Genomic DNA, 18,870 nt, shown 5'->3' with positions numbered 1-18,870 from the left:
TTGTGATCTTGCCTGGGTTATAGTACCTCTTTAAACCTTAGTCTGTAACTTAGAAATAATGATACAGACCTTTTGGTTTTGTGAGAGGTAACACATGTAACGAATTGCTCATCAAGATGTGTATTTTATCACCTGATAATGCTTAAGAGCTGATAAACGTTGGCAGATGGTGACGCTAAGAAAAAGTACAGAACAAAAAAAATTGAATTAATTTTCTCCATTGACATTTTTCTCTCCTTGAATGTTGGGGCAACTTAGGGATAGGAGCAGAATCCCACTAATTTAAGGTTTTTTTGTTTGGTTTTTTGGTTTGGGTTTTCTTTCTTGGCCGTGGTATAAGGATCTTAGTTAGGGTTAGGAATTGAACCTGTGCCCCCTGCATTGGAAGCACGCAGTCTTAATCACTGGACCACCAGGGATGTCCCCCACTTAGTTTTAATAGTGAAGTATCAGATTTCTGCTAGAACTTGGCTTGGGAGGATATTCTACCCCAGCCTTCTCACCTCACACCTGAGGGTCTACCGTTTTAGTGTAATTAACATGGAGACAGCATTACAGTGCCCAGATACCGGCAAGTCAAGAGTTACATTACACAGGTATTACTATGCTGTATCTTTGATTTTTATTAAACACAACATAATGTACATACAGGGCACAGAAAATAGTTTTTGTGTGCTTTGTATCTGATTAGTTAAGAACTTAATCTCCTAGAAGTCATCACTTGGGATTTGGAGAACTTGGGTCTTTTAAAGTTCTTCCCATTGTCTTTGTTCTTCTTATGCTTTCTCTACTCTTTTATCTTCTCCTTTCTAGGGCATCCCTAAAGGGAAAGAAAGTCTTCCCAAGGGGCATCCTGGAGAATTGGATGTAAATTTGTAGAAAAACAACTTTTGCTTTGGTTATTGGGATGCTGGTATAACGTTCTTAGGAGTTAGCTTCTGGCAGCTAAATCACTGTCCATTTGGGTCTTGCTGCAGGAATCTCAGAATAAATAAGTAAAGACAAAACAAAACAAGGAGTTAATTAAGCAGCGTTTCCTATAAATAATTTAGTAGTTCAAGGGCAGTTTATAACCCCTTTTAGATACTACACCAAGTCTGAAGCTTTCATAAATTGCCACAATTTGGGTAACGATCATCTAGGGTTTATACTAAATGGTGATCTGAGTCAAATATTTTAGATAAGTTTCTTTTGGTTAAACGCCTACTGAATTTTTTTAAAATCAGAAATTTTGAAAACTTAGGTATTATAGAAGGCTATTTTAAAATAGGCCAAATTATTGTTGTGTTAGATAGATGCATCTAAGCATTTCTGGAGTATTGTCAGGTCTTACCAGTCCCTGATTCTCCATGTGCTTGACTAGACACAGTAATTTATTCAACAAATGTTTAGCAGTGCCAGGCACAGTTCTAACCCCTGGCAGTACAGCAGAGTACGATAAAAGGTGCAGTCTCCCTTTTACAGGCAGAGAAGAATCGAGTAATAAGTGCATCACGTGTGTTAAGTACCGTGGGGAAAAATAAAACCAGTCAAAGAGGGTAGGGCTCTTGTCGTGGAGCTGTTTCTGTTTTGTATTGGTTTGTCAGTGAAGGCCTCACTGAGAATGGCATCTGATCAAAAACCTGCAGGAGATGAGGGTGTATTTACATTTGATTAAAAGGTGGGGGAAAGCAGTAGTCTAAGCAAAGAGAACCTTGAATGCCAAGGCCTTAAGGCTAAACTCGTCCTGTTGTCTTCGAACAGCGAGAAGGCCAGTGCTGCTGTAGTGGAGTGAGGAAGGGGACAGTTGTAGGAGATGAGGTCAGAGGGGTAACGGAGGATCAGCCCACAGGTCCAACTTCAAAGTGTATCTGCTGAGACTTCAGAGTCCAGGATCCAAGGCTATACCAATGAAGTTCACCTGGAGATGGATTTATAGGCAATGAAAATGGAAATAAATGTGTGTGGATACTGGTCCAGTGCTAAAACTAACTCATTTCTTGGATTCTTTTTAAGAATATCTGAAGCTCTTCAATTATTTTGGATATGCATACAGTAGCTGTTCAATGTACTGTTTCATTCTTGTAAGAAAGTATTTAGATTGTCCATAACCTTGGCCACAAACCCCATGTTAGTCCCTTTTAAGCTACTTAGTATTAGATACTTACCTTTTAGAATGTGACTCTTTTTTAATTGATACTTAACTATAGAAAAAATAAATAAAAGTGCAGGGATTTGTTACACTGAGGAAGAAAAAAATAAATACAAGTGCAGGGATTTGTTACACTGAGGAAGAGTATAGTTTGTTTCAGAAGTGATTGTTATACCTCTGCTTTAAATCTGCAAGATCAAAGGTACTTTACTTTTCCCTTTTCTCTTGTTGGTTTTTTTTTACTTTCTCTTTCACATTAGTTGGTTTTTGTTTCCACTTTGTGGGTCTAAAATTTTTTGTAGTGCATATAAATTCTAAATAAGGATATAAAATATGTAGTATAATGTATCCATATAGAATTAGGATCACCTTACATGGGGAAAAATTATTTGGCTTATTAAGATTTTTTTCTGATGGGTTTTAATAGAGACTTCTTTCTCTTCTATACTAACCAAGGGTGTCAGAATGAAGTGCTAATGTGTAACTTTAATTTCCATTGTAAAACTTAGGTACTTGTTAATATAAAATCTGTTCTTGTTTTGTGAACTACCTTAGGTATATTTTCTTGATGATAGGTGAAAATATTCAGCTGATTCCGCAAATTTTATTCTTAAAGTTTTTATTCTCCTTGCCTGTGATCTTGCCCACGTTCTCTTGAGTTCAATATCTATTACTGTGTGTGAGTTTACATGGTGTCTGTTAAGTCCCCCTCCCCTTAGAGTCTCTCCAGTATCAGCTGAGAGTCGGGCATCTTCTACTTAATACTTTCTGCCTCTTATTCTCCAAACATACAAGAAGTAGGAAGAAGAGAGGAAAAAAAGGTTGCAGTTCAGAGAGAGGACTGAATACTTGTATTTTCCAGTTTTTCTTCAAAAATCCTGCCTTCTCTCCCCACAGCAGTATTTTCTTCTGTTCAGTCTTACAAGAGTGCCTCGGAGGCTGCTTTAAAGTCTGGGGTATGATTCTAAACTGATTTGAAAACAGGCCAGCTGGATAGTTAATTTAGAGGTGGCGTGGAGGTGGGATGCGAGTTAGCAAAGTAGATGGGCCAGAAAGAAAGGAACGACAGTTAAGGTTTAAAAGGAAAAAAAAAAAACTGCTCTGCTTCAGTCATTTTTTAGTATCTGCATTCTCCTAACCTTACTGGAATCTGATTCTGAAGAACAGTTAGTATATTCTGCTTCCTAGAACAGAGTTACTCAACATCAGCACTGCTGCCATTTTGCACTGGATTATTCTTTGTTGGTGGGAGTTGTTCTCTGCACTGTTTAGTAGAATCCCTGGCCTCTGCCCACTTGAGGCCAGTAGCATTCCCCCCGTGTGACAGCTAAAAATGTCTCCAGAGATTGCCAAGTGGCTCCTGGGGGACAAAATCCAACCTAGTTGAGAACCATTGCTCTTGGATACGGCTATTTTAATGTCCTGGCTGATGGCTTATGTAAATGTTCCTTCAAATATGCAATTTTTTTCAGTGAATGAGTTCTGAAAATAGAAGTCCTTTTGTGTCGGGTTTAGCTCTTTGGGTGGTAGAACCTTTATGCAGATTCTGTGCCTTCAGCTTGATGTATACTAGAGACTCAGGGTTACCGATACCATGATACTGCACATGTCCACAACTTTACATGGACAGGTGTCTTCAGGAATATGTTGCAAAAGTTATGTTGCATGCTTGTTTGTTTTTTTTTTTTTTTTTTTTTGCATTATGCCTTCTAATCTATATTCAGTGATTACTTAAACTAGATCCTAATGATCACCGAGGAGTTGGGGAGTCAAAGCACAGGGTGTTTTGCCCTGTGGCCTTTTATAACACTGATTCTATTTAGATGGTAATCAGTTTAGTTCAGTCCCTCAGTCCTGTCCAACTCTTTGCGACCCCATGGAATGCAGCACGCAGTCTTCCCTGTCCATCACTAACTCCTGGAGCTTGCTCAAACTCATGTCCATTGAGTCAGTGATGCCATCCAACCATCTCATCTTCTGTCGTTCCCTTTTCGTCCTGCCTTCAATCTTTTCCAGCATCAGGGTCTTTTCCAGTGAGTCAGTTCTTCACATCAGGTGGCCAAAGTATTGGGGTTTCAGCTTCAACATCAATCTTCTAATGAATATTCAGGACTGATTTCCTTTAGGATGGAGTGGTTGGATCTCCTTGCTGTCCACGGGACTCTGAAGAGTCTTCTCTAACACCACAGTTCAAAAGCATCAATTCTTCAGCACTCAGCTTTATAGTCCAACTCTCACATCCATACATGACTACTGGAAAAACCATAGCTTTGACTAGATGGACCTTTGTCAGCAAAGTAATGTCTCTGCTTTTTAATATGCTGTCTAGGTTGGTTATAGCTTTTCTTCCAAGGAGCAAGCGTCTTTTGATTTCATGGCTGCAGTCACCATCTGCAGTGATTTTGGAAAATAAAGTCTGTCACTGTTTCCATTGTTTCCCCATCTATTTGCCATGAAGTGATAAGACCGGATGCCATGATCTTCATTTTTTGAATGTTGAGTTTTAAGCCAGCTTTTTCACTCTCCTCTTTCACTTTCATCAAGAGGCTCTTTAGTTCTTCTTTGCGTTCTGCCATAAGGGTGGTATCATCTGTGTATCTGAAATTGTTGATATTAATCCTGGCAATCTTGATTCCAGCTTGTGCTTCATTCAGCCTGGCATTTTGCATGATGTACTCTGCATATAAGTTAAGTAAGCAGGGTGACAGTATACAGCCTTGACATACTCTTTTCCCGATCTGGAACCAGTCTGTTGTTCCAGTCCAGATCTAACTGTTGCTTCTTGACGTGCATACAAATTTCTCAGGAGACAGGTCAGGTGGTCTGGTATTCCCATCTCTTTAAGAATGTTCCACAGTTTGTTGTGATCCACACAAAGTCAATAAAGCAGAAGTAGATGTTTTTCTAGAATTCCCTTGCTTTTTCTATGATCCAACGAATGTTGGCAATTTGATCTCTGGTTCCTCTGCCTTTTCTAAATCTAGCTTGAACTTCTGGAAATTCTTGGTTCACATACTGTTGAAGACTAGCTTAGAGAATTTTGAGCTTTACTTTGCTAGCATGTGAGATGAGTGCAGTTGTGCAGTAGTTTAAACATTCTTTGGCATTGCCTTTCTTTGGGATTGGAATGAAAACTGACATTTTCCCATCTGGTGGCCACTGCTGAGTTTTCCAAATTTGCTGGCATATTGAGTGCAGCACTTTCACAGCATCATTTTTGAGGATTTGAAATAGCTCAGCTGGAATTTCATCATCTCCGCTAGCTTTGTTTGTAATGATGCTTCCTAAGGCCCACTTGACTTTGCATTCCAGGATGTCTGGCTCTAGGTGAGTGATCACACCATGGTGGTTATCTGAGCCATTAAGATCTTTTTTGTATAGTTCTTCTGGGTATTCTTGCCACCTCTTCTTAGTATCTTCTGCTTCTGTTACGTCCATACTGTTTCTGTCCTTTATTGTGCCCATTTTTGCATGAAATGTTCCCTTGGTATCTCTGATTTTCTTGAAGAGATCTCTGGTCTTTCCTATTCTATTGTTTTCCTCTGTTTCTTTGCATTGATCACTTTGGAAGGCTTTCTTGTCTCTACTTGCTATTTGAAACACTGCATTCAGACAGATATATCTTTCCTTTTCTCCTTTGCCTTTTGCTTCTTTTATTCACCTTGTGTTCATGTGGTAGTTACCTGAAGATCATGTCAGACATTGGAAGAAAAGCTTTTAACACCCCAGGTTATAATAGCCAGGTGCTGTGTTTTATGGAAATTATTGGGTTTTTTTTCACTGTCAGATGTTCCAGTGGCAAGTAAGTAGTTGTGAACTCTAAAAATGGTTCAGTTCCTCTGGCTGTACAAGTCTGGAGATTAAAAATATAACTTGGTCCTGAGTGGCCCTATATGTGCAGATTTTCATTATTAACACTGATCCCCGGTAGAGTTACAGATTATTGCTTGCTTGTCTGCTTGCTGTCCTAATAATTTAATTGGTGGAAATCAAACATTGAGTTATATTGGGGGAGTGGCCAGCACTCTGTGTAGCACCAGCATCATCTTTCATATTTAACACTGGCATTTGGAACTTTTTCAGCCTTATGTTACTCTACAAAAGGACGTGAGGTAGGAGTATTGAGGTTTTAGACAAAAAGGTAGGAGATCACTAACACCAAGACTAAATGATAGACCGTCTGGTCCGTAAGGATGCCCATCATGTACTTTCTTCCGCACCAGCTCTCTGATATCGCGCTCAGGACGTTTCTCTGCATGTCTGCCGGTTGTGAGTCTCATTGTTTGGGATAAACTAGACCCTATTGCCTCTGTGGTCTGTAGAACCAAAACTATTAATTGAAGACTTCAGAGCTCAGAAACTAGTAAAACTAGTAAACTAGTAAAACTTTTGTAAAACTAGTCCTAATGTTTTATGCTTCCTCTCCCATCATTTGAAGTTTCCTCTTCCTTCCTTTTTAAACAAAAGCTTACCCCCTCACCTCGTCTTTCCAAAATGTCCAGCTTGGTCTTTATACTCGTATTTCGTCAGTTTACATAATTTTCATTATAGAATAACGAGCACTACTGACCCCGACAGGTCTTAGGAGCGACTGAGGATGATGAAACAGCTCAGGTTAAGCCCTTAAAGGATGGGAACAGCCATGCAGGGGTGTTACAGGGAGTTTTCCCTCTGCTAGTGGCTGGCATGGTATGGGCACCTTTGCTACCTATCCAAGAAATGGACAGGGCTGCTGCATTGCATAGTTCTGTGGGGACACTATTCTCGCAAAACTTACATAATGCCTCTTGGAGTTATGATGCCCCAGGGTATGGAGACTTTGGTTGTGTCTCGCCTTGTTTATTGGCTGTATCTAGCCTTGTCTGAGTTACTAAGCACTTCTGCTGTGTGTAAACAGTAGGGCTTCAGGTAGAAAAGAGATTGTAGCATTAAAAAAAGTTTTTGGTAACAGATTCATCCTGTAATATTCACTTTTTTACATTCTTGAAACAGGAGGACAACCTCACAAAAGGAGAAAGACCTCTGATGCAAATGAAACTGAAGATCACTTGGAATCTTTAATATGCAAAGTAGGAGAAAAGGTATGATCGGAATAGGTACAGATTGTGATGGGCTTAGAGTATTAATTGACTGTGCTCGATTAATTTCTGCATCTGAAAACTTGATGGTCTAACTTATGGTCAAAGTTTGTATGGCCATGCATCTACATCCCAAAGTAGATGCATATTAAAAGCTTTGGAATGCAGATAGTTGAGCGTTAAATGTTTTTAGTAATTTTCATAGAATTTAAGTCTTAGAGGAGATCTTAGGACGCAGTCTGCTCAATTTGCAAATGAAGACCAAGTAAGTTCTGGATACTTGAGGTAGTTTGCCCAGTCATACAATGAGTGAATTAGTTAGAAAAATATCAGTAGACAGAGCCTGGGATATCCTCCCACTTCTAATACTTGTTATGCTGCTTTTTAAGTTTCATTTGTTTTCTTTACAGGGTTTTCTAAAGAATAATAACAATCTGAATTTATTTATACTAAACTCTCAGAGTGCCTTATGTGTAACTTTTTTATCATTTTACTGCACTAACTGCTGGGTACCTGACAGATCTTTAATATGCTCTCCAACCCTCTGCAGAGTGCCTGCTCTTTGGAGAGCAACCTCGAAGGCTTGGCTGGTGTTTTGGAAGCTGATCTTCCTAACTACAAGAGCAAAATCTTAAGGCTTCTTTGTACAGTGTATGTATACAAAAGATTTATGAATCCAGGTGATAATGGATTATCTACTCTTAAATGCTTGGGAATGTTCAGAAGATGTGATTATGTTCCATATGTCATCTACTTTGGTTCCATGAGGAGTTTGTCAGATGAGATGACAAATTTCATTGGCCCTTTGGTGAACTCTTAGAGATAAATAGCATGAAAATTGAGCATTTTTTTTGTTTCTTGGATCCTTAGACTAATTTGAGTTGACTGCTTTTAAGTGAGAAAGCAGACAACTTCACGTTTAGCAATCTTCTTTTAAGCACATACAATTAAATGTATATAATAGAGTTTAATTTATATTTTTAATCAGTAATATCAAACAAATTTGAGAACTAGTCAGTCACTCAAGTAATAGCCCTTCTAGAAGGCTGAAGATGCTTTTGGAGCTATGACATAATAGGCATAATCTTTCCCTGAGTTAGGCTAGCTAGAATGAGTATCAGCACTTAATTTGTAAGGACATTAGTGTGGGAAAGTCTCATGTGAGATCATGAAACAATCTCTCCCAACAGTGCAATTAGCAGTCCAGACTTCTTATCACTCCAGTAGACAGTAATCACTGATTACTCTAAACTGGATGCTTTGCAGAGAAGTAGCTGTGATTTCTGGATAAAAGGGTCTTTATTATGAAAGTGACTTTTTTGTTATCTCAGTTATTTTGAAACAATGTTTTTGTCTTAAATTACCTACACTCAGTTTTTAAATTTACAAATGTATACACAGATTGAAACTATAGGTCGATTTTTAACTTCTCATAGTGTATAAATAAATTCGATGCAGTTTTTTGAAGGAATCCAATTAATAGTCAGGAAGGCATGTCCTCACACTAGGAAACTACTAAGAAAAATAACTTGGCTATAGTTATCCATAGATTCCTTATGTTCTGAAAGCATTTATTGGAATGGTGTAGATTCATGTTTAAACTCTGGAAGCCATGACTTTGAGGTGGGTATGGGCTGAGGAGAATGGTTACTATCTGTGCAAGTATTTTTTTTAAACCTGAATTGTCCCTAACACTGCTAGGAACCTTGGGAAGATGCAAAAAATGTTAAGAGAATCTGAATGATCATGAGTTCCCATTTGCTTTTCTTTTTGAGCTAATTGCTAAAGGCTGCCTAAATTAGGGATCAACATTTGCTTTTTTTCAAAAATTTATTACTGTGATCCTCTGCTTTTCAAGTAATTTTAATGAAAATTAACACACTTGAGTACGCAAATTGAGATGTAAAGAAATCTTACTATATTAGAGCACTGTGTTAAAAATTCAGCAGTTTTAACTAATAGGAACTGGCATTAGTTCTGAACTTTCTCTAAGGAACTAGAATCGTGTTTCTCAGCGTGGAATTCTGAACCCATGACACTTGGTCATCTGAGTGTAGAAACGATGATTGCTCCGTCTCCCCCTTGATGATTCTATATTTAAACACTTGCTTCATTCAGCAGTGCTCAGGTATTTTACCACAGAAACCATTTTCTGTACATCTGCCATTCGATTCCACTCAGCGTATTGGAAGAAAAGCTAGTCTAGAGTTTTATCTATTTTAGTTTGATGACTTCACAGTTAGAGTGTTTTATTTTCTTAACTCCAGGGGTTTAACTGATTAGAATCAAAGTGAAAAAATTGAGGTAGCTCTGTCTACAACTCTTCTCAATATTTATGCCTTTTTCGAAGTAGTTTTAAAAATAATAGTTAAATGTAATGTTTTTCTAAAGTTAATAAAATGATTAAAAATTACACAGTATAAAATTCAGCAACTCACTGCTGCTGTGTTTGGATCTTCTTGTTGTATTGGCTTCTGAAATCAGTGCACGTCTGTTACCTGAGAAGCTGACCATTTATACAACGTTAGTTGGACTACTGAATGCCAGGAATTACAACTTTGGTGGAGAATTTGTAGAAGCCATGATTCGCCAACTGAAAGAATCATTGAAATCAAACAATTATAATGAAGCTGTATATTTGGTAAGTTTTTGGCTTTTTGACTTTTGGGGGGTTTCGGGGGTTATGAACTTAGTGTCGGAATGGAGGAAAGAGGTGCACTACAACCAAATAATTTATCTTTTCTCTCCAGATACAGTTCTTCACTCACCATAACAGCTGCCCTTTTGAAACCATTCTTCTTAAAGATACAGAGTTCATTACCAAATCCATTGATACGGCTTCTTGTAACTCTAAATCAAGGTTGACCTCCCTGTAATAAATGATGCTTCACACTTCTTAGCTCTTGGTTTCTGCTGCAGCACTTTTTTCAGGACCTCCTGCTGCCACCTATGTTTTATTTCTCAGGCTCCTTTTTCTGGGTCAGCTTCCTCTGCCCCTTTTAAATTTCTGTGTTTTTCAGAATTCTGTCCTCACCTCACTTTTTTTTCAAACATTCTGCCTGAAGGCATTCCATTCTGTCTCATAGCTCTGTAAACTACCTTTATTTTGATGACCCCCCCCACTATTGTTTTAACTCCTGCTTCAACATTTCTCCTGAGCTCCAGACCTATGTTCCAGATACTTCCTAGATAGCCCTAAGATATTTTGCCTGAAAGTTTGTCCCTAAATTAGTACATTATTCATACCTCCTTTTCTCATTCCTCACCCCAACCCACACAAGTGGCTGCTATTTACTGGGTAGCTGCCCAAAAACCTGAGCTTTGACTTTTGTCTCCCTTTGCCCCATCATACTCTAAGCAGTCCTCAGGCCCTGTCCGTTCTACCTCATACATTTCTCTCCAGTCTGTCCCTTCTCTGACTCCAGGGCCTCTAGTATAGTTCATGCCTTCTAAATGGAAATGGAATTAAGCCTTATTAATATGTAACATGTAGACTGACAGCCTTATTAATATGTGTACACAGTGGGCCTGTGTATATTAGGAATAAATATATGTGCGTGTTGAAGGTATGTGATCAAATTCTTTTCTACTGAGTATACAGTCAGAAGAGTTGGACACTGATTAGGCTGTAAGATTAAGCTCCAACCTCATCAAGCCTGACCGGTCGTGGTTGCCCCTGCCTGTCTCTCTTTGCCGTCCATATCCTCCCGGCTCTGTCAGAATTACTTGTGGGGCCCTGAACACACCTTATTTTTGAACCTCTTCTTTAGAAGCGTCTCCTGTTGAGGATTACTTTACTGATTCTTCTTGTCCTAGTTTGATTGTTACCCACTTTATGTTTTCCCTGCTCCCTTTATCTCTATTTCTAGAGCACTTCTTCTTTATCTTCTAGCACAGGAGTCATCCTTTTGGGTCTAGATGGTGTTCGTCCCACTAGTCTGGGAGCTCCCATTTGAGAGACTTTAATAGTGCTTAGCAGTGGCACACAAGGACACCCAGTAAATTTCTGTTCGTTTCCATTTCTGTGGTCCAGTTTCGCAACCAGACAAAAAAAGATTATTGGTTGTAATAGCTAGAATATTACAGTTTACGTTCCTTGTCTAGTGGACTTCCCTTATAGCTCAGCTGGTAAAGAATCCACCTGCAATGCAGGAGAGCTGGGTTCGATCCCTGGAGAAGGAAAAGGCGCCCCACTCCAGTATTCTGGCCTGGAGACTCCCGTGGACTGTGTATAACCCGTGGGGCTGCAGAGAGCCGGACACGGCTGAGTGAGTGTCACTTTGACCTCCTAGTCTAGTATAATGGAGAGCTGCACGTGTGGATTCCCGCCCTTCACGTGGTCTCTCTGACAGCACCTCTGCCCTGCTGTCGGAGCGCAAGAGCGGCCAAAACTACACGCAAACAAACGCGCACGGCTGTGCAATAATGGGTTTGTGGGCTCTGAAATTTAATTCCATGTCATTTATATTGTTTTGGTTTTTTCCAAGCCTTTAAATATCTAAAACACCATTCTTAATTTGCAGGTTCCTTTAAAAAACAGGTAGTGGTCTAGATTTGGTCCTTGGGCAAAATGCTTGTTTTATAAATATTATGAAGGACATTTAGATTTAATAGAAATTGCTTTCCCCAATAGGTCCGTTTTCTCTCTGATCTTGTGAATTGTCATGTCATTGCTGCCCCATCAATGGTTGCTATGTTTGAAAATTTTGTAAGTGTAACTCAGGAAGAAGATGTGCCTCAGGTAAGAAAACCCCTTGTGCTGAATCTCATTCATATGGTATGAGGAATTTTTCACTAATAGCCCTTTAGCAAAAAAAAAAAAAGACTAATAGATATCACATTATAAAATCTTAATATCTGAAAGTTAAGCCAACTGGCATAATGGTCGATCCTCATGACATATTAGTTAAATATCAGTTAGTATATTAGTTAAATGATTCTGCCTGATAAGATTGAAGCTAATACATCTGAAAACCCTCTGAATGAGCCAGACGTCTTCACTCAGCCCTGTTCAATAGTATCCACAGGATTCCATTCAGGACTAAATGTGACGCGAATGAAGATTCCCTCGTGCCCGTCTTAAAGGTCCCTTTTAAAAATTCTTCAGGTGCGGCGGGATTGGTACGTGTATGCATTTCTGTCGTCTTTGCCCTGGGTTGGAAAGGAATTGTATGAGAAGAAAGATGCAGAGATGGACCGAATCTTTGCCAACACTGAAAGCTATCTTAAGTAAGGGCGCGGCAGCATGGTAATGGTTTTGTGTCCCTTAAGGCTTTTCACTGGGAATTTTAAGTTTGGTTTGCTATTAATAGGTACCTCTTTGGATATTATTATTATCTACATAGTTACAAATAAAGCTGAAGAAGTCTAAAGATGAAAATCTGCTTTCTCATGACACTAAGCTACTCTAACCCTTTCAATGTTTTTTAAATGTTTCGTATTATTCAAAAGTTGCAGTTTTATTTTTAATAATATATACATGTTTGCACAAGAAGAATGAAAACAAGAGTGTGAATATTGTAACATTTGAATGTATCCTTCCCTCCTCTTATCCAAGTGATGGTCCAGCATCCAGGTGGTTCTTCCATGCACACTTCCTGTTTCCCCGCATCACAGCTTGGATTTGCTGTGCAGAATATCTAGCTCTACCTCATTCGTTTAGCAGCTGAATGGTACTCCACTCGTTTAACGTACCGTAGTTTCTTTAATTCGATTCCTGTTGGTGACATTGAGCCTATTGGAAGGCTTTGGCTATTTTAAACTGCGTTTCAGTGGATATCTTTGTACATATGTCTTTGTGTACATGGGCAAGTGTGTTTGGGTTATGTGAATTTTTAGAGATGGCATTACTAGGTTGAAGTGTCTTAACAGTTTTAATTTTGGTAGATTGTTTAGTCAGATTGCCTTCCAAAGAGATTATACTCTTCCAGATCTCTTCTAAAGTGATTCATTATTTATCAGTTAGCCTTCTGCCAGCAGTGTTTTCAAAACTGTATTTGCCTACATTTTGGCAATGCAATACATTATCAACGATTCTGATATCTGACAATTTGACAGGTAAAAATGTTTCACTCCTGTAATTCGCATTTTCTTAATTATGAAAGCAACTGAACATCTTTTCATGTTTTTAAAAACCTAAATGTAGATTTTCATTTTCACCTTTAGAAGACGCCAAAAGACTCATGTACCCATGTTACAAGTATGGACGGCGGAGAAACCACATCCGCAAGAAGAGGTGAATTGACTTCAGTCTCTTGTGATAGATACAAGCACAGAGTAGATCCTTAATCTCTGACATACTCAGATCATCCCATTTGTATACCATAGCTATGTTGTCACACTTCATGTCAGGGGTTCAGCTCCTCATAGCCCTAGGCATATAGTGTGTTTTTAATAAATGTTAGAATGTCCTTGAAACGTTCCCTATTCTGTGGGATTCCAGATATCATAGAGTTGATGTATTTTTTACTTAAATGCCCAATTTGAAAAAATAAGATGTAGCAGCCCCAGACAGACTTTGTAAAGTAATTAAAGCGTATACAGAAACATAGCACTATTCCTTTGCATTATATTTAATAAGTTAGCTTGCTTTTGTATCCTGTATTTTAGAAGGTAGTAGATTTTTGGTTTTGTCTAGTCAAAATGTTATTTCACCTGGCCTCCAATTATCTATTAATTGTTAAAAATCAATCTGTCTTTAGTATTTAGATTGCCTCTGGGCCCAGATTCAGAAATTGAAAAAGGATCGCTGGCAGGAGCGGCACATCCTAAGACCTTATCTTGCCTTTGACAGCATCCTGTGTGAAGCCCTGCAGCACAACCTGCCCCCGTTCACGCCGCCGCCTCACACTGAAGACTCGGCGTACCCGATGCCGAGGGTCATCTTCAGAATGTTTGACTACACGGATGATCCCGAGGTACGCACGTGGCCAGCAAAGCTTCTTTCAAAGGGCCTGTGCTATGTTGTACCTCTGGTCTCATCTCGTTAGAGTTATACTGTGGGACATTTTAATTTTGAGCCGTTTATTGTCTGAGACGGTCAGTGGCAGTGAAGTTAGCGTCTTAATTCAGCAAATGGTATCACCTCAATATGCAAGAAGTCATGTTTAGCTTATATGAATGGTGTACAATTGAAAAGTGTAGGTTCAAGAGCCACGTTGGTTTGGGTTTTAATCCCAATTCAGGCGTATCCCAACTGTGTGCTCTTGAGTGAGTTATTTACCTTAGTTTCCTAAATAGAATAATAATTAGTATATAGCTCACAAAGTTGTAATGAGGATTAAATTATTAATATACACACATAAGGTATATAGAATGCTATATGACACATGGTAAGTGCTCAGTAGTGTTTAAAAATCCCAAAGATTAGTATAAGCTGACTTTATAGTTCTTAAATATATGTAGTTTTTATTATGAGGTCAGGTTGTTGGTAGCGTTTATACTTTAGCAGTTTAAAAAATGTGTAATTTGGATAATAACATTTAGTATAAAAATGTACATTTTAACTATGCTTTACTTCATGCCTTTGTGTTTAAATGACCGTGTTAACTTTAATACCCAAGCGGCAAGCATAGTGATCCCTGGATTGGTTCTGAATAGAAACTCGCCATGTGCTGGTGGTGGTGTGGTCGTGTCTGACTCTTCATGACCTCGTGGACTGCAGCCTGCAAGGCGCTCTCACACCTGTTGCTTATGTGATCCAGTCAGCATAGAGCAGGGTTCCTCAGCCTCAGCACAGCTGATGTTTTGGGCCGGGGAATCCTTAGGTGTGAGGCTGTCCTATGAATTGTAGGATGCCTAGAATTCTCCCTGGCCTCTACCTTCTACGTGCCAATACATAGGTGCCAGTGGCGTGTCAGTTATGACAACCAGAAATGTTTCCAGAGATTGCCAGACATTCCCTTAGGAGCAGAACTGCCCGCGCGTGAGAGCCACTGGCATAAGAACCCATGTTACTACCTAAGGTCAAATTTGAGTTTTCTTTCCCCGCCTTCTCTCTTCTAATCTATGGAAAGTTGCTTTTGATCAGTGAAATTTTAGTGTATGTATACTGCATCTTAGAGTAAACAGTTGTTGGGTAATGGGTTAGTTAGTGTTAGTTACTCAAGTCGTGTCTGACTGTCTGCACCCCCATGGACTGTATCCCTGCCAGGCTGCTCTGTCCATGGAATTCTCCAGGCAAGAACACTGGAGTGGGCTGCCATTTCCAGGGGATCTTCCCGACCCAGGGTAATCAGTTATAAATATAGAATCATCAGCTTGCTACCCACTTGCAGTATTCCATATATAATAAAATGCTTTTAGTCGACTTTGTGTAATGGTCTAATTAGGTATATGTAATTGACGGTCTGCTTTACAACAAGACTGTTAGAATCTTTGTGATCAGGTATTTATTTGTGCAGAGGGAACATTAGAATAAGACCTCAGAATCTGCTTCTCCTGTACTGTTTGTAATTGGTGTTTCCTCTGTGATGTGCCCATCATCCTTTGCCAGAAGTGCATAAATACACAAGATATCTTAAGAGGATTTGGTTGTTTAGTTCTGGACTTTGAAAAATAAGTTTTTCTTTTGTAATCAGAAATTATAAAGTAAAGTAAAAGTCACCATTAAGAGTCTACAGTGGTGACTAAAAAAAGTAAATTAACTCATTGAACCTGTTTGCTATGCATATTTTTTAAAATCAATACATAGATAATGTTCTTTAACCTTTTTAAAACAACACAGTGTGGATACCTTTCAACATATATGTGATTTTTTAATGTCTACATAGTGTTTTTAAATAAAATTATCCCCCCTCCATGTGTTTTTTTTTCCGGTTTCATTTTTTAATTTACTTTATTTTTGGCTGTGCTTGCTCTTGTTGCAGTAAGTGGGGCCTCCGTGTCGCAGTGCTTGGGCTCCGCATTGCAGCGACTTCTCTCGTTGCGGAGCACAGGCTCTGGGGCACGCGGGGTTCGGCAGTCGCAGCGCAAGACTCGTAGTCGCCGCTCCTGGGCTCTGGAGTCTGGGCGCGGTAGCTGCGGCGCGCAGCAGCAGTCGTGGTCTTAGTTGCTCTGCACCACGTGGGATCTTCCGAATCAGGGCTCGAACGCATGTCCCGTGCATGGGCAGGTGGATTCTTTACCATCAAGCCACCATGGAAGCCCCCTCTCCATGTTTTTTATGGAAGTAATCCATTCTCATTGTTTAAAAAAATAAATCAAGGGCTAATAATAGTTTGCTTCATTTAAGACTTGAGGTGGGCAGAGATAGTAGTGTCAGGTAGAAGAAAAACTATAACTGATATTCTAGTTCTCTTGTAGGTAGGTGAACACAGAAATAAAATTTGTTGAAATACAGAGCTTTCATGCTTGTGAACTTTTATCCTCAGCATCCAATATAAAAAAAGTATCTGGAACATAATAAGCTCTCATATATTTCATTAAATAAATGAAAAATGGGTCTATAGTATATACCTGTTGTTTTGGTTCCAGGGTCCTGTGATGCCAGGGAGCCATTCAGTGGAAAGATTTGTAATAGAAGAGAATCTTCACTGCATCATTAAGTCCCATTGGAAGGAAAGGAAGACTTGGTAAGATGCTTTTCATGGTACTTTTACTAGTGTGGCGAAAAAGTAGCAATCTTGATGATTTAGAAAGAGTAAAATGTATGTTAAGAGTAAAAAAGTCTTTCTCTTCCTGGTTTCCGTCTCACTAAGACCAATTTCAAAAACACTTGGCTTGCTTTCTGGCGGCACTTCACCTTCAGATAGTGTTTTCTGGATGCTGTATAGTACTGTGGTGCTTTCTAGTGTTATGCATATGGTGCCTGCTCTTTTACGTGGATATTTGCCATATGTTCTGGATAAATTAACTTGAGTGACCAGCTATTTGGGGGATGAATGTTGCAGGAATAAATGAACACGGCTCTGTTTTGCTCTGTTTCCTAGCAGTTAGACATCAAGCTTTGGAAAAGTTTATTTTTAATGTTTTCTAAAACCCTGGAAAGTTTCAGTTTGGATTTTAAGATGGAAAGGGATATAGCATTTTGGGGATAGTCTACCATATAACGCTTTTTAAGTTAGTAGATCTGAATGTACTTCCTTACTATTATTTATGTTCTTTCCGATCTTTCAAGGAGTTTTGGATATACATTAAGGAGTTTCCCTTAAGGTAGAAAGAATAATCATGCTGTTGTTAGGTGAAGTAACTGAAGTCTAGAACATTTCAGAAAATACCTCCTCTATATCCACACACACTGTTTATGAAACTGCTTATCTGGTTTTTCATGTGTCTGTGTCTACTCACTAAACTTAAATTACACTTTTTATAGCGCCGCGCAGCTAGTGAGTTATCCTGGGAAGAACAAGATCCCCTTGAACTACCACATAGTTGAGGTATGCATTCCAGATGGAGCTTGTTTTACAGTCTCAGGGGCTTTCTGTTGACTGTGAAGTGTAATCTGCTTTTGGCCTTTTGTTACTGTTCTTGCTGCTTGTCAGACAATGAAAATTAACAGAGAAAAGAGGAAGCTGCATTCAGTTTTGGAGCTCTATTAACCATGTTGGTAAAGAGAAAAGAGGAGGTTAAGCCCAGTAAGCAAACAGAGTTTTGAGCTGTCTGTAATTTATTTATATAGGATGTCTTCATTCGGGGTAGTTATCAGGGATAATGTGAGCTACCTCCAACTCTAGCGGCACCTTGTCCACCTAACAGACATGTGCATGCGCGCATGTCTGTGTCCCCCTCTAAGTGACCCCACAGACTGTAGCCTTCAGGCCTCCTCTGTGCATGGGATCTTCCAAGCAGTACTGAAGTGGGTTGCTATTTCCTTCTCCAGGGAACATATGTATAAGTGGCTTAAATACTTTATAATATTCTTTAGGCAGATAACCCATTTTTAACGGTGTTTATCTGGTTTCTCACTACTAGCATACTCTGGACTAGTATATTATTTCCTGTATCACAAGGGTAGGGAAATAAGAATCCTTATTTATTCTTAGAAATCAAAAGAGTCAATTGTTTTGGAAGTGAAAAAAATAGGATAAGGCTTTTGATTCCATGTAAGTCATACAGAGGAGGATATTAGTACAGTTGAATACCTTATAGAAATTTAACTTTGCATTCATACTACCAGTGTGAACAGTGGTATAGTGCATCTGTTCTATCTTTACAAAACTTGAGAGCATGCTTAGGCTAATGGATTTCACTCATTGACATGTCAATTGAAGTGCAAAACTTAAGTCACATTTTAAAATCTGCAAAATGTATAGAAATTCATACAAAAGTGTGGGAGATAGGAGTGAGGAGGAGGAATGCAAACTAGGCTTCAGAAGTCTAGGTATGTGGCCCACAAATTATACATGGAGGATGAAAACAAGCTTCTGAACAAGAGCATGGCCACAATGTCTTGGACTAAAAGGCGGTGTAACTGCAGAATGACTTAACTGTCTTCTGACCCCATCCTCAGAGTCTACAAAGGGCTTCTATTTCTTACAGACTTGAAACTCTGATGGCTCTATGAGTCCCTAGTAACCTGTACCTCTGTGAATTAACTCTGATACTTTCAAAGTTGAAATTTAATTCTCTGAAAATATCAGCTAAGCATTAATTTTTGCATATTCTTATTGATTGAGTTACAGAGATAAAAAATCTTCATCACGGTATTCAATCATAGGTCTT

At 39.0% G+C, this 18,870-nt stretch overlaps 1 protein-coding gene across 3 annotated transcripts in view; it reads left to right on the top strand.

The window, feature by feature from the left end:
- The window catches only part of NCBP1 (nuclear cap binding protein subunit 1), a 37,572-nt gene that overhangs the window by 937 nt on the left and 17,765 nt on the right, over window positions 1–18,870 (top strand). The window contains exons 2-10 of one of the 3 annotated variants that reach the window (XM_020890990.2): window positions 7,124–7,212; window positions 7,760–7,860; window positions 9,694–9,850; window positions 11,843–11,950; window positions 12,317–12,438; window positions 13,375–13,444; window positions 13,911–14,126; window positions 16,684–16,781; window positions 17,522–17,585. In XM_020890990.2, coding sequence (XP_020746649.1) covers window positions 7,124–7,212; window positions 7,760–7,860; window positions 9,694–9,850; window positions 11,843–11,950; window positions 12,317–12,438; window positions 13,375–13,444; window positions 13,911–14,126; window positions 16,684–16,781; window positions 17,522–17,585 — 1,025 coding nt within the window. Of the gene's footprint in view, window positions 1–7,123; window positions 7,213–7,759; window positions 7,861–9,693; window positions 9,851–11,842; window positions 11,951–12,316; window positions 12,439–13,374; window positions 13,445–13,910; window positions 14,127–16,683; window positions 16,782–17,521; window positions 17,586–18,870 lie in introns of those variants that run through there. The other 2 variants (XM_070480213.1, XM_070480214.1) reach the window with 2 other exon arrangements.

This window comes from Odocoileus virginianus, chromosome 18 (genome assembly GCF_023699985.2).
Source record: "Odocoileus virginianus isolate 20LAN1187 ecotype Illinois chromosome 18, Ovbor_1.2, whole genome shotgun sequence".
NCBI classification, from domain to species: domain Eukaryota; kingdom Metazoa; phylum Chordata; class Mammalia; order Artiodactyla; family Cervidae; genus Odocoileus; species Odocoileus virginianus.
Note: the sequence above shows the minus strand (reverse complement) of the source record. Positions and strands in the feature narration are given on the sequence as shown.